This window comes from Ahaetulla prasina, chromosome 3 (assembly GCF_028640845.1).
Source record: "Ahaetulla prasina isolate Xishuangbanna chromosome 3, ASM2864084v1, whole genome shotgun sequence".
NCBI classification, from domain to species: Eukaryota; Metazoa; Chordata; class Lepidosauria; order Squamata; family Colubridae; genus Ahaetulla; species Ahaetulla prasina.
Window position 1 is genome coordinate 100,509,895 of NC_080541.1, and position 16,318 is coordinate 100,526,212.

The window sequence follows — 16,318 nt, forward strand, 5'->3', positions numbered from 1 at the left end:
CATCAGCTATGTTAGAAAACAGTTGACAAGTGAAAGTGGGCCTTAAACTGTTAATGGCTAGTAGCCAAATGCTTCTAATATTTATTATATGCTTGTATATGAAGTTAAGATTATTTACCTTGATTTTTTAGAGAGGCACAAGGAACTTCCTAAAAAGAAAATGAAATTGTAAATATTTATACTATCATTCTGACAAATTTAGAAAGATAAAGGAATATGTTGCAATGTGTACTTCACAGTCTTATTAATTTGTTTGCAAAGAACAAAAGGTATTCTTTACACCAGCTAAGCAATTGAAAGTTCCCTTTATATTAAATAATACTGATTCTACGTCAAGTCAGCAAAATTTTGGAAATAAGGAAGTATGCATTTTCTTAGCTAAATTGAAATTAAACTCACATTTAGAAATCTGAGAATTAGAAGATTCTATTTGAAGAACGATTTACAGATTAAATATGACATAGTGAATATAGGAAGTCTACACCTCTGTTAAAATGCACGGTTTTCGAGATGTAAAAAAAAATCAGACCAAGATACTGTAAGTCACTTCAGAATTATTTCCACCTTAAATATAATATATAAGCTGTACAATTCAGTTGAAAAAAAAACGTGAAATTTTTAGAGGGAAAAATAACAATAAAAAATGAATAATTGGCTGCATGAGAATTCACACCCTCTTATTAGTAGGGATGTGGCTGTGTTCAGAATCCACCAATCACATTCAAACGGATGGTGAATAGTAGTCAGTACATACCTGCCACCAATTATAGTGACTCTGTTCTGGTAGGATTTTTCTGACTCAGCAAAAGCCATAGTCTGCAAAGAGCTTACAAAGCATCCAAGGGATCTCATTATCAGAAGATAGCAGTCAGGAGAAGGGTACAAAACAATTTCCAAGGTATTGTATAAACCATGGAACAGAGTGAAGATAGACATCAACAAGTGAATAAAACACAACACAACAATGACATTTACCAAGAACTGACTGTCCCTCCAAAATTGTATGACAAAAAAGAAGAAAACTGGTCCAAGAGGTTGCCAAGAGACCTACAGCAACATTAAAGAAGCTGCAGGAATCTCTGACAAGTGCTGGTTGTGTACTGTGACAAGTGCTGGTTGTGTACATGTCACAACAATCTCCTATATTTTTCATATATCTGGACTGTGTGGTAGGGTTTTTCTCACAAGAAAAACATCCATGTCTGGCTATATTTTGCAAAAACCAAATCAAGCCTTACAAAAGCATGTGAGAAAAAGTATTATGGTCAGATGAGACCAAGGTAGAACTTTGTGAAGATAATTCCCAAAAGTATGTTTGACGCAAACACCACATTGCATGTCACCAAAACTACACTATACCACAGTGAAATATGGTGGTGGCAGCATTATGCTTTGCAGCTGTTTTCTTCAGATGAAACTGGGGCCTTAGTCAAGATGGAGGGAATTATGAAAAGTTCCAGCTATCAGTCAATTATGACACAAAACCTTCAGACTACTGCTAAAATGCTGAAGATGAAAAGAAAGTTCACTTTCAACACAACCACAATCCAAAACATACCTCCAAATCAATAAAAGAATGCCTTCATTAGAAAATCAAAGTTTCTGTGGGGTGACCTAAAAAGGGCTGTCCATAGGAGATGCCATCACAATCTTACAGATTTGGAGTACTTTTGCAAGGAAGGGTGGGCAAAGATTCCCAAAACAAGATGGGCATTGATATGCCATACTGATAGGCTCCTGAAAGACTGAATGCTGTCATAAAACCAAAAGGTGCTTCAACAAAGTATTAGTTTAAGGCTGTGTGCACGTTATTGTAAAGTTTTTTTTTTATTGTTATTGTCCATTGTGATTTCCCCCCAAATGATTTCACTTTGTTATTCAATTATATTGTACAGCTTATGTGTTAAAGGTGGAAAGTGATTTATCTGGTCTGATTTTTTTTAACATCTCCAAAACCTGTCATTTTAAGAAGGTGTGTAGACTTTCTATATCCACCGCATGCAGGTAATCTTCAATTAACAATGGTAATTGAGTTCAAAATTTCTGTTGCTAAGTGCAGATGCAGTCATAAGTGAAACAATGTCACACAATCTCATTACTTGGTGATGGTAATTTTAGCACTCCCTACTGCTGTCACTAAACAGGATTATAAATTATTAAGACTCCTAGGTGGCTTAGAAGCAGGCCAGCAGGGACACAAGGTGTAGTGGGGAAGGCCCATAAGGAGATGTCCCATAAGTGTGGCGGAGTCAGCTGTTGTGGGTAGAGGGGAGGGGACTTATTACAGCTACTGTACTTGTGATCCTCCCTGAAGCTTCTTCAATGACTTTGCTTGCGGACGCTGGTAAGGAAGGTTGCAAATGGCAATCGTGTGGGATGTTACAATCATTCTAAATGTGGGCCAGTTGCTAAGTACTCAGATCACATTCAAATGAGAGCAGGGGTGTTGGGTCAGAACTTTGAGAACTGGTTCTAAGTAACACTTGTTCTCTGAAGTCATAGCTTTAAATAGATGCTAAACAAATGGTTGTTAAATGAGGACTACCTGTAATTCTGCTGCATTATGTGTAAGCTTTGCCCACAAATCCCTGATGGCACAGTGGTCAAAATGCAATATTGCAGGTAAACTCTGTCCACCCCTGGAGTTCGATTCCGACAGGGCTGAAGGTTGACTGAGCTTTCCATCCTTCCAAGTTTGGTAAAATGAGGACCCAGATTGTTGGGGACAATATGCTGACATTGTAAACCACCCAGAAAGTGCTGTAAAGAACTATGGGGCAGTATATAAGTGCTATTGATCTTGCCAACAGTCTTTGATGCTATGGGTTAATTTTGCTTGTTAAGTTTTATTGACCGTATTTTCATTAGTCAATGACCAAACTAAAGTTTCTATTTACTTTTACCAATTATCAAGATACAAAAATACAAGGGAAATCTTAATTTAGTAAACCCCTAATTAAGAACCTTAAGATGCAGCATTTTCATTTAGATATCGCCCCAAAATAGATACACTGAATACAATGTAGTTCAGACAAGGAGCTTAAAAATAAAATGAAACTTAGCCGACAATTAACTTATTTGTGGCAATCTGTATAATTTGTGAAATGATATTAAGAGAAATTATGCAAATTGTCATAACGATGTAATTTTAAATTTAGAAAATTTGGAAAAATGGATGCTCTCTTTCCCCAAATGGTCCATTAAATATACATACACATAGCCTTTTGGATCAAATTGTTAAAAAGTGTTGCAATGAATAATTGGAAAAGCAATTAATGTTTCATAAATATATTGGAGAAAACAAAAGATTTTATAAACAAGATTAAAGAATAATCATGTACAGGAAACAGACATAGCAGGTTTTATTATCTGCATCTGTAACGTTTTCACTTTCAACATTTTGCTTTTTTATTATTACCTTTAATTTTAAGGCACATCTGCAGTAGACCTTTGATGTGCGAGAACACTGTCCACATTCGCCTTCATGGCAGAGATTTTCACATGTATGCACAGCATCTACGTAAAATTTGAGAATTATTTCTAACATAAGTTTTAGCGTTAGAGGATATTCCAACTGTGATTTTTATTATTAATCAACAGTCACAATTCAGCCTATTTAGACTTTAAAAAAAACAAAAACAAATGCACTGCTTTTAGAAAAAATCTTGAAATGCAGTTTTTAAAATTATGTATACAGATAGCTAAAAAAGATTTTGTGAGGCAGGTTAGGAAGATAACTCCCTACTACATGTAGTCCTCTATCTAAGACAATTGAGATCAGAATTTCTGTCACTAAGCAAAGTGATCATAAAGTGTGACATCACATGACTACATTGATTAGTGATGACAATTCTGGCATAGTTTCAAGTAAGTTTTTTATTCGTAAGTATTATATTTCAGGGTTTTTCTGAAAAGCAAAAATCTGGTCAGTATAGCAAGCATTACATGTGTTTCACACTGCAGAATCCCCCAAACTCATGCACAACCTGCATTAGGTATCCCAGGGCCTCCCCATCCCTGAAACAGTCCTGAAATCTTTATCTGGGACTCCGCTTAACAATCTGCAAAATCACTTAACAACCACAACCGGGAGAGCTGGGATTGTAGTTGTTGAGTGAAACAGTCACACACCACATTTAATAACTTTGTTCTACAACTAATATTCTGGTTTCAACTGGGGTCATATGTCAAGGATTACCTTTGTTTGTTTTCTTCATCCATAGTCTCATACTTCCCCCACACTTCTGAAGCATTCTGTAACTTATTTCATTCTGTTCCACATGTTTTCTTATACCAACTTCACATTAATTGTGTGGAAGATTAATCTATTTATACTGTTTAATAAATAACTGCAGTCATTATTCGTTCATTCTATTTTCTTTGTTTTCTTTTCTTCCACATCTATTTTCCCGAGACCCACTCCTGACAGTATTTAAAAAAAAAGTCTGTTCCCACATTCAGAATATTCACTGTTATGTTTTTACTGATTCTTTCAATCTTCCATTATAAACAAATCAGCCATAAACATCAAGTTCTTACCCATCTTTCTCTCAAAATGTCTGTTTTTCTAAACTAAAATTTATCACCATGGAAATGAGTTATTTTTGCTCAAAATTATGCTTTTAGTATTTCATTTTGCAAATGTGATAATTAAAGCACAATACATTTTTAAATATGGAAGCAAGCAATGTTTAATTACCATAGCTACTACAAGGTAAAGGTTTTCCACATGTTCTTCCACATGATGGGATAGGATCTGTGCAGAGTTTACGTTCCGTACACCCCAGCTCTAGTAATTTACTAAGAGAAGTCTGTCCACAAGGACAACAGTGCACTATTTGTGGAAGCCGTGGACAGGGCTGACAGGGCTGTGGATGGCATACTTGTTCACAGCTATGCATTCCACAGGATAATTTTCTGAAATTAGAATTATAATTGATTTGTACTGTTATATTAATAATAAATATGGAAAAATAGATCAATTAAATATATGTTAAATAAGCTATTTTCTTACTTCCCACAAGTTCTCAGGCATGAAAACCAATCTTCACTTGCTCCACATAACACTTCTCGAGAGGTGCTCCCACAGTAACATACTAAACAGAAGAAATCATAAACGTAAAGTGTAAGACGATGTATAAAATGTAAGTTCTAGTGGTGCCTTAAACCACTAGACCAAAATGTTTGACTTTTTAGTAATAGCTGACTTTTTTTTTAGCTTTGAGGGGTTGCTTTTGCATGGAAATTACAGAAAAGCACAGTTCTTTTGACAAGATTTCTCACCTACTATATATTGTATTTTTTCAACATAGTAATATCATTATCATTCTACCATCATAGCAATTGTAGCTTCTAATGCAAACTGTAAAAGGCCACAGTGTTGTATTCTTCATTATGCATATGTATCAATGCATACCTAAACCTAACCCTGGTAGAAAATTGGTCCTACAAAAAGAGTAATTCTGTAAATCTCACAAGTAGTACTTATAAATATTTTTTTAAAAAAATCATGAAATCCTTACCTTGTTTTACAGTCAATTCACATGGTAAGCATTTTCCCGAATGGCATTTCTGGGTACAATTATGTTTACCACAATTCAAAACATTCCCACATATATTAGTACACTGAATTGCAGTAGAATACCCACAGCGAACTGAATGGCTATAGAAGAAGAAAACTAAATCAGTCATAAGCAATGGATCAAATTCTATATTCACACTTGAACCCTTTACTCAACTTTTTTTTTGTTTTTTTACAAAAAGCTATTGATTAGGAGGCATGAAACTTCCTGAAAACTTTGGCATTTGCTTTAGAGGTATTGCTAAATTAAGGGTGGTGGTGGTTTATAATTTCATAATATTGCAAACTATAAGGAATTTTATTTAAACAGAAAAATTCTTTCCACACAATAGGATCAATGTTTTAAACATAACATTTTTGCGCTACTGGAAAGCTCAAACCCATTCTTTACAATTATATGGTTGTAGCTACACATAGCATTTTATTCCAAAATTTAAAGTTTAAATTTGCAGTTTCAAGAAAGGTAACTGTATTTATCTGCTGTTGCAAAAGCAAGTCTTGTGGCACCTTAAAATAAAAACTTAAACCATTCCTGCAATGAACTTTGGTCCATGAAAAACTTGATAAAATATAAATTTTATAAAATCTAAGCTTTAACATGGTGTAAGCTCTCTATTTTTAATTAGTAATTTGGTTGAGGAAAACATTTATCTTCCCCCTTTCAGATATACGTTTTTCATTAAGTTCAGATTAACTGTGTGTCCATATGCCAACATAACAAAAAATACAGAATAAAGGCAAAAATATCTAAAATTTATCTCCTTTATTTTTTACATCGTTTGTGATCTTAAAAAAACAGTATTATAAAATCCTCACTAATAATGGCCTGGATAGCAAGATGTAATGGTTGGGTTTACAGAACCTAAGTAATAAATTATGGTTTATAAATCACAATGGCTGAGTTCATACATCACAGTAAGTCAAAATCTAACAAAATAGCTTACCCATCGCATCTGAATTCAGATTTCATCTAATCTAGAACTGTGCGTCATAGTAATGCTAACCCTTATACATTATACTGTTTATACATTAGGATAATATAACATTAAAAATCTGAATATTGCCTTACAATATTAGCCATTCATTAGTTTTCTTAGTTTAAATGAAAGGACATAGTTTTACTCCAAAGCCTAAACAAAAAGTATTTTAAGAACAATAATTTTAAAAATAGGATTATCAAATTTTGCATTTTCAATCTTAACAGCATGTGAAAAAATGTAATGATAAACTCATAAATTATTCTTCTTTAGCTCTATCAAAATTATTTCTAAACACTAAACTCTTAATGTTTTTATTTTATGGAAATTTTTATTTTATGGAATTGACAACAGGGGCGCAATTAAACCTAGGAACTACTTGTGGTGTAGATCATAAAAGATCATGCTATTGCTAGAAAATCAAAGATGCCATCTATTTCTCATATAGTTTCACTGTAAAACCTTAAATATTATTCATTGTATCTACAGAAAACATAAACATTTAATTCCATATCCTAAATATTAGTTCCTTTTCCATGAATTCCTCAAGGATTTTTTTCCCCTAGCAGCACTATTCCAATTTTGGTAACAGATTGACTGTCATTAAAAAGCACTGGCTGAAACCCAAATGAGGGAGGGCACTACACAAGCATATTCTAACTACGCATATTCGTATGTTGTCTAGGAGACTAGACCCTTAGAAAGAACAAGCCAATTCCCCAAGAATAGATATGTTATACTTAATATTTGTAATATTCCAATGACACTTTAAAAAATAACTTATAAAACCCAAGGTTGTAAGTTTTCAAATGCAGACTAAATTACCTTGTACGTCCACATTCACATTTTTTGGTCATAAAAGCAGGGCAGGATGGGCAAGGTCCTGGATGACAAAGTCTAAGAAACAAATAAAAGATTGCAGTATTTCTATTTCATTTTTACCCAGCTGTGCCAATATATATTCCCATATAGTTAATGTATTATTATTCTAATTTATTTCTGATTTAGAATCAACATGTGTTAATTCTGTACAAGTATACTTATGTATACATTTTATGCATATACACAATTTATATACATTTTCTGATTCTTTGCCTAGACTCATATATTCAAGAAATTATACAATCAATTTCAGAAAGAGCTACAATGTAAAAGGATAGAGAGGGACAGAAGAAAAATAGGTAGATGGCAGCTGACATGCTAGGTTATTATAAGAACAAATTTATTATATTAACTCAAATCTTGTGCCCAACTAATAAGATGAATATGGTATCCCATATTATCTAAAACCCATATTCAAGCTGTAAAGAAACATTTTTTTTTAAAAAAAGTATCAACAGACTTACATATTACATAAATGTGGACAATCTTGAGCTGATCTTTTCTTTCTACACAATTCTCCACAACTATGTGGTATTTCATTTCTATTCCATTCAGGATTTTTTACCCGGCCTAGGAAGAACCCAGAAATATTTATTTAGAACATTTAAATGTTATGCTTCCCACAAAAAACAAATCACTACATATAGACACAGACTGGCTTCATGCAATATATAAAGCTATAATGTGAACTATAAGGCATATTTAGTGTATTATATGAACACACTTAAGTCTTTAATACAATAGATTCAATTCAAATTGCATGATGATGGTAAGCATGGTCAAGTTCCTAGAGATACCTTTTATCATTATCTTTCCTTCTCTATTTCTACTATTCAATGTTTACTTTATATAAACATTCAGTAATGGGAAACAGAAATAATTGTACTTGTAGCTACATTGTATGTCACCAGTTCACATTTTGTGAGATGGGTGGCTATATAAATATGATAAATAAAATAAATAAATTCAGCTTTCTGTTATTCTAACAAGTTTAACCTATAGTATGTATCCCTTTTTTCCACCACAGACCTTTAAAATATACATCTCAGACTTTAAAGAACTAAAAGAGTTCGATTCATAATTACTAGTACCTTACTATGAGTCTTAAATGTATCTAATTTTATTCAACATATACTTTAAAACATGGAACTGCATGTTTCCATAGTGATAAGCTATATAGCAATGAAAAACATGACAGCGTCTCTATTATGTAAGACAGGTATATTTTATAAAGACTGTTACCAATACTGGCAAATGAAAACTACAGGTAGTCCTCGACTTATGACCACAATGGAAACCAAAATTTCTTTTGCTAAGTGAATTTTGCCCCATTTTACAACACAGTTTCTTGCCACAGTTGTTAAGTAAATCATTGTAGCTGATAAATTAGTAACCTGGTTGTTAAGTGAATCCAACCTCCCCACTGACTTTGCTTGTCAGAAGGTCGCAAAATGTGATCACATGACACATCAACCGTCATAAATATAAACCAATTGCCAAGCATCTGAATTTTGATCACATGACCACGGGGATGGTGCAATGGTAAGTGTGAAAAATGGTCATAAGTCACTTTTTTCAGTGCCATTAACTTTGAATGGTCACTAAATAGTTTTAGTTGAGGACTGTCTGTACTGGTAGTCCTTAAATTATGATCACAATTGAGACTTGAATTTCCATTGTAAGTCGTTGCAGTAGTAAATTAAGTTAGGCCTGATTTTATGGTGATTTTTGGAGCGGTCATTAAATGGTTCACATAGTTGTTAAATGGATGCCTTTTGCTACAAAGTGGCAAAAACGTTGCAAATTGCAATCACATGACCACAGGATGCTGAAACCATACATAACTGCAGGAGGGACTGCGATTGTTATAAGTGGCAGTACAGATTATAAATTGCTTTTTGAGGCCATCACAACTTCAAACAATTGCTAAATGAACTGTTATAAGTTGAGAATTACCTAAATATATGTCTGTATGCCCACAAAAGAAAGAGAGGCATACACAATGTTTCCCGATTTTTGTATCACAATTTTATTTTACTATTCCCAAGGCAATGTTTTCATTTTTGTTAGTGGAAACCAACTGGAGAAAAAATAACATTAGATTTATATGTAGATAACTTTATAGTAATAGATACCAGAATAGTAGAGCAGCTGACAAAAAGTTCAAAAAGACTTCTCATAAATGTAACCTATAATATCCAAGCTTTATCTCTAAAATCCTAAAAGTACAATCCACTATACAAATGTACATTAATTTGTCTTTTAGAGGTAGCAAATGGTCATACAAAACAATCTGAAAGTAAATACAGATATTTTAAATTTATGAAACTTAAAAATCAGTTATTTTGGTGCAAATCTTAAAGTCAGCCAAGAAAAGTAAAGGGAGGAAGATCGGGGTCGTATTTTAGGATTGAGTAACCCTCTTGTGAGCCAACTTCTTAAGTAACAATGCCTTTTGCAGAGCATGAACAATAGCTACATATGCTCAGGAAAACAAACCTGACCCTGCACAATTACCATGCAAGCCCAGAAGAAGACACTCCTTTAAAGAGTTCCTGGTTGGTACAGTAGTTACCCTAGTTAAGCCAAATCTGAAGCAACTTTACTTGTTCCAAATCCAAATACTGCAAATTCTCTACTAATAACCTTCTCCCTCTGGAGTTTCAATAATCCCAAATTGTTTGAGAAGACCCTAGAGAGATTCCAAGGAGTTATAAAAGAGAGAAGGGATGGATATTTTCCTTCCATTATTTTTTTAGAAATCAGGCCTATATATCTAAACAGAGCAGGCATTTAAGACCCATGACTAGGTTTATGAAACTAAAGAGAAAAAACACTCACCACAAAAACAGGTATAAATACTAGGAACTTGTGATGAAACATTTTGACACGCAGGGCATCTCCAGCCACTGTTACCATCTAGAAAACAAGCAAACAACCCCTCCAACAATTTAATTTTCCCAACTTATTTCAAGGTATATTTGATCATCTATTGTTTATTTTTATTAGTTTTTTATCCCACTATTATTTTTTAAAATAACTCCAGGTAGTGAACATATCTAATACTCCCTCCTCCTCATATTTTCCCATAACAACAAGGTGTGAGTTGGGTTGGACTAAGAGAGAATGACAGGCCCAAAGTCACCCAGCTGGCTTTCATGTTTAAGGTGGGACTAGAATTCATAGGCTCCTGGTTTCTAGGCTAATGCCTTAACCACTAGACCAAATTGGCTCTCATGTTTTAAAGGCGTAGCAATATATTGAATAACAAAGTCTTATGTACTGAACCATTTGTTATACATGAAATTACTTGATGCATTTTTCTAATAATCTGGCTTAATAATATATGAAAAATCAGAATGCTTGATTCCAATGTAATAAATTTCTTAATACATTTAACAAGACATACTAACCTTCAGTCTGTGCTGCTGGAGATCTTGCCCACTTCTTAATGCAACTTAAGTGGAAAACATGATAGCAATTCCGGCAGCTCCAAACTGGGGCTACCACACGGATCACCTCACAACATACCATACATTCATATTTTTCTGAGGTAAGCTGCTCTATCAGAGACCCTAGGAGAGATTTTAGTTTAGAAATATTAAACATACTAAATACTACTACACAAATATTTATTTAGTATATTTGCTAAAATGCAGTAAGTCAGAACTTTATATTAATGTAGCATATTTGTTGCAAATTTAGTGAGAAGGTTCACTCAAGCACAGTGTTGTAATGGAGACTATTTAGTCTGATCTAGTATATAAAGCCAAGGGACGCGGTGGCTCAGGGGCTAGGACATTGAGCTTGTTGATCGAAAGTTGGCAGCTCAGCAGTTCGAATCCCTTGTGCTGCCATGTAACGGGGTGAGCTCCCGTTACTTGTCCCAGCTTCTGCCAACCTAACAGTTTCAAAAGCATGTAAAAATGCAAATAGAAAAAATAGGGACCACCTTTGGCGGGAAGGTAATAGCGTTTCGTGCGCCTTTGGTGTTGAGTCATGCCGGCCACATGACCACAGAGACGCCTTTGGACAGCATTGGCTCTTCGGCTTTGAAACGGAGATGAACACCGCCCCCTAGAGACTAGCACGTATGTGCGAGGGGAACCTTTACCTTTTTAGTATATAAAGCCAGTAACCCATTCGTTATGTCAAAGGCACCTTTTTAGATAGAACATCTGTCCCTGTGTAGCTAAATCATTCCAATGGCCCCCTTCAAACATCAACTTATTAAAAAACATCAATGTACTGTGCTATTCCCAGATACCCATTCTTTCAAATCCTGGCACTAACAGTACCATTATCTAAATATTCACTTTTTTTCATTACTGGAGCAGGCAATCTGATTTTCTGCAAGCACCAGTCCACTTATGCAGCAAGAGCATAATTGTCATTAAACATCTGACAGTGACAGAACATCAGGCTCCTCAGCAGTACAAGAAAGATTAAAAACATCACGCAGCTGCTGACATTACAATATTAGTTCAGTGCCTTCTCAGTGATACTGCATTTCAAGAAGTTGTTATAAATAATAGCAGTCTCAAATTCACTGTTTTCAAAATGTTCAACTGTGAGAGAACACTTAATACATTGACAGCAACATCATAAGCCATACCATGGTCTAAAAGTCTGAATGCATAGATTGTTTGCAAATCACGGTTTCTGGTTTAACAACAGGCATGAACCCAACAAAATATGGCTTAGGGAAAACATGATTAAGCAAACCATAGCTTGGTACAATGTGTGAATTATGTCATTGCCTCAGTTGCTGTGGAACTTTACATGCTTGTGAGCTAAAGAAAATTTGGGACATGTTTCACATGTTCCAAAAGCAAAGATTAACTCTTAGGATTAACCAATAACCTTAAATGAACAAAGAGTGTCTTGCACCATGCACCCAAAGATCTTTACAAGCTTGAGACTTTAGACATTATGAAGAACTCCTGATAAATCTCCAACAACTACACAGTTCTTTAGGACACATTTAGTGCTCTAGTTGGAAAGCAAATAACTATCACATTCTGTTCAAAACCTGAACTGTACCAAAAAGTAATCAGCAACATTATTCAATAGAAGAGCTGTGAAAATGATTTTTCTCTCTTCTCCCACTAACTGCTATATTACAATTTGGAATTGCTATGTAAAAATAGGGGCATAGGAAATGGGTAGAGAGAAATAAAACTATGCTTATTAAGAGATGACAATTTCTATTGCTGCACAATAGTACAAGAACCATGTTTTTCTTCCTTATCAATGGCTTCATATTACAACATTACAATCACAAATTATACACGATAAGCTTTTTACTAAAGTATCTTTCTACTCTATAACTTGGCTACACTAATAAATCTGCTCTATTAAGAGTTTCTAAATTTACCTGTATGAGTTTCTTTGCTCTTTGGTGCATCATTTTGCTTTTTCCAGCGTCTGTTTTTATATCCTTCTTGAAGAAGTGGTTTCCTCCCATCACGTGCAGTTGCTTCACAGAACGGCTGTTTCTCTGCCACACTAACTAAGTTTGGACCTCTTTCATGCAGCACAGATTCTTTCCTCTTCTCACTGATGCGTTCTCTGGGAGGATGTGGAAGAGATGCATTCTTAACATGTTTTGCATTTTTACTTCTGGATGTATCTTGTTTTTTGCCAATTTCTTTATTCCATGCAGGTTCCCTAAAATGCCTGTTTGCAAAAGGGTATTTTCTTCTTGCAATGCTATTGTCAGAAAAGCCATCAGATACTGCTTTTCCAATGGATGTTTCAGATGAATCTGACTGGGTCTGATCTACTGCTGGAATGTTTTCAAAAGCCTTTTCCTTCCACTTAGTTGGTATTCTTTTTTCCCTCTCAGATGAATGTTTCTCTTTTTCTTTCAATCCTCTTCCCCGTGAATGCATCAAGTATGTCTTCTTCGGCTTTGCTCCTCTGTTGTTTGCAGTAGCAGCTTCTTTCTCACTGTCTGAAGAGAAATCGCTGTATTGTCTATGATTCATCCTACGCCCTACAACTAATCTAGTGTCTAAACATGGAGACTCCTCTGTGCTCCCTGCAGGTAGTTGCTTCATTTGATTTTTCCCATGTGTTCGATCATTCCTTGATCTTTGCCACCGCTGACTATGTAAGCTATTGCTTTTAGTTTTACCAATACTGTGAAATCGTGAAGAATTTGGCTGACATCCATGCTGGCTTTCTGGGCTGCAGAAAGTATTATGATCTGTAACTGAATCTTCACATTTGCTATGCCTAGATTGAACAGAAGAAGGTAAAGAATTTCTGCTTGAATCACAATTAAATTCCAGCCTGGATTGATTGCTCCAATTTGGATTGAAAATCTGTCTTTCTCTTGGAACAAAATCAGTTGCATCTGGATTTAAGACACCTAAGAAAAAGGAAAACATATACTATGAAACAAGCATATCACTATTCAATGAATACATTTTAATCAATTGGGGCAAATAATGTAAAAGCTATTCATCACCTTTAGAAAAAGGTTCTTGTGAGCCAATGGAGAATATGCATTTATTATCAAAGACAGTTGTTTTCCTTACCCCACGATATTACCACTTTCTCAAACAACAGTAAGACACACAGTTACAACAGCACTGTTTTAAAAAGCAGTATAGTGATCATATTAATTAATACTGTTATATGTTATAAAATGGTTACATTTTGTAAACAAGTCATCTTTCAATATCATATCTAACTTGTTTTTCAAGCTGTAGCTCAGTGTTAAACTCTCCATGAACATCTTGCTGTTATTTTAGGAAACCAATTATTATTTTAATGACAATTAGTAGTTCCTACCTGGCAACTACTCCGAAAATATTAATGCATAAAGCTAAATTTTAAAAGAAAGCATTTATTAAACCCAGGATACTATTTTTAAAGAAAATAAATCTGCAATAATTATACATTTCATTTCAAACCATCACCATGCTTGACTCCAGAAAAGGAGGAAAATATATTTTCAGAGCTAAGCCACTGCTGTTCGTTTAACAGCTTCTACAGTCTTCATCTTTCCAAACTGCAATCTCTGGTGCACACACAGACAAAACCAAACAGCCTCTCAATATAATACCATGCAATTGGAAATAAGCCTAATCCCTTAGGGTGACCTTTTGAGTTGATATTTTGAAGTTTTTAAAAGCATTCCGTGATATTTTGCTGTCCCACTGGCAACGATCTGGATTGGATAGTCAGGATGCCCCCCTTTTTATATGAGCGTCACATCTGTTGATGCAAGATGCACTGCAGCAGCAGAGCACGGCTGGAATGAATATTCATTCCCCCCCCATATGTTTTGCACGACACATTCCCGGTGTCCCTCACCTGGAAATCTATGCCATTTAATCGCCTTGGTAATTTTAACGTTAAGAGCTGCTATATAGCCCCTGATCTAGACAGGCGAGTATGAGAAGGACCTACAATAAATAAGAGAAGCCGTTCTTGTTCTCTTAAGTCCCACTGCAGTCAAGGGAGACAAGAACTTGCGCTGGCGGTCGCTGCACGGGAGACATTCCCGTCTCCTCCAGGCCTCGGGGGGACGGGGATGGGACCTCAGCTTTGCCGAGAAGGGACCAAGAGCGGAATGGTACCGTTGGCAGAGATGGTGCCCCAGGAGTCAAAAGTCTCCGGCTCCCCCCCCCCCCCCCGCCTTCCGGGAACGGGACGGAAAGCCCGGCCTCCCACAGTCGAGTCAGATCTGGCTCAGTCATCTCAGGCTCTTCTTGTTCCACTCGTGGGGTTGGTTTTCCTCAATCGGAATTGTCCCGGGCTGACCCCCACCCCCCCCACCCCGTTCCTCTTTTCTTCCAAGTCCCCCGGAGGTCTTACCTGAGTTTGGCAGGGCCGCCTCCGCCATGCCTCGCGCCGAACCACGCTTCCCAACCGACCCGCCACCTCAACTAGGCGAGCTCCCGCCCTTCCGCGAAGCTACTCCCGAGCGCTCCTACCCGTCCCTCTGCGACGCGCAGGCGCCGTGCTCAGCCCGCCCCCTCTTCGCCTCACGCCACCCTCCGGGCGGCCTCGGCTCGCCGCTCTATTGCTGCTGTCCCACCTGGTAGAGCGGGAAAAGGTGTATAAGGCTGACTCTGGTTTCGACGGCCGGTGTTGTCAAAATAGGCCAACGAGTGCTTATAGCCAACCTGCCCCGGCCTGCCAAAAACGAGGGAGCTGTCAACTGCGGGGGGGACGGGGACTGGGAATGCCATATTTACCTCGATGGATACTGAATCTAGCAGCGATCTTCGGAGAATCGAAATAGAGATTCATTCAGTCTGAGCTTCTCTCCCTCCAGGATCCTCTTTTAAAAATTGCCCTGAACAGGTGCCTTAAAACAAGTGGCTTTTCCCGCCTCCGCGATTTAATTCTGAGCAGAGAAGCAGGCCGTTAGGATAGCACACAGTCGTGTGTACGTGTATGGAAATTCTCAGTCATTCCAGGTCACGGTTGTCTCAAAGGTGCTTTTTCTCTTGAAAAAAGCACCTTTGGGACAGTCGTGTATAGTTTGAACGCTTCCTCTCTAGACTGCAAGATGGAGCCTTGACTTTAATAGAATAGAATAGAATTTTTATTGGCCAAGTGTGATTGGGACACACAAGGAATTTGTCTTGGTGCATATGCTCTCAGTGTACTTGAATGTCTGCGAGATTCAGTTGTCAGATATTGGGGGGCAGAATTGCCTCTGCTTTCAGCATTGTACTATATGTTGTCCTTAGGTACAATGATCCAAAGGTGCTTTTTAAAAAAAAGGCAACTGGACTTCATTTTCCTTGAAGATGTTTCACCTCTCATCCAAGAAGCGCCTCCAGTTCTGACTGAATGGTGGATGACTGTGAAGCTCCAGACTCATTAGGTGCAATAAAAGATGCTATCCTATTCT

General features: G+C 36.3%; 1 protein-coding gene across 5 annotated transcripts in view; it reads right to left on the reverse strand.

Moving 5' to 3' along the window:
- Positions 1–15,385, reverse strand: part of NFX1 (nuclear transcription factor, X-box binding 1) — a 40,871-nt gene extending 25,486 nt beyond the window's left edge. For all 5 annotated transcript variants that reach the window (XR_009154239.1, XR_009154238.1, XM_058175766.1 and 2 more), the window contains exons 1-11: positions 15,271–15,385; positions 12,818–13,816; positions 10,854–11,015; positions 10,282–10,359; positions 7,905–8,010; positions 7,384–7,455; positions 5,523–5,662; positions 5,015–5,096; positions 4,700–4,917; positions 3,419–3,516; positions 119–149 (exon numbers count right to left, since the gene is read on the reverse strand). Coding sequence is in view for 3 of the 5 variants with exons in the window: in XM_058175766.1 (XP_058031749.1) it covers positions 119–149; positions 3,419–3,516; positions 4,700–4,917; positions 5,015–5,096; positions 5,523–5,662; positions 7,384–7,455; positions 7,905–8,010; positions 10,282–10,359; positions 10,854–11,015; positions 12,818–13,816; positions 15,271–15,298 (2,014 nt within the window). In the remaining 2 variants the exon portion in view is untranslated. The remainder of the gene's footprint in view (positions 1–118; positions 150–3,418; positions 3,517–4,699; positions 4,918–5,014; positions 5,097–5,522; positions 5,663–7,383; positions 7,456–7,904; positions 8,011–10,281; positions 10,360–10,853; positions 11,016–12,817; positions 13,817–15,270) is intronic.
- Positions 15,386–16,318: the final 933 nt, after the last annotated feature.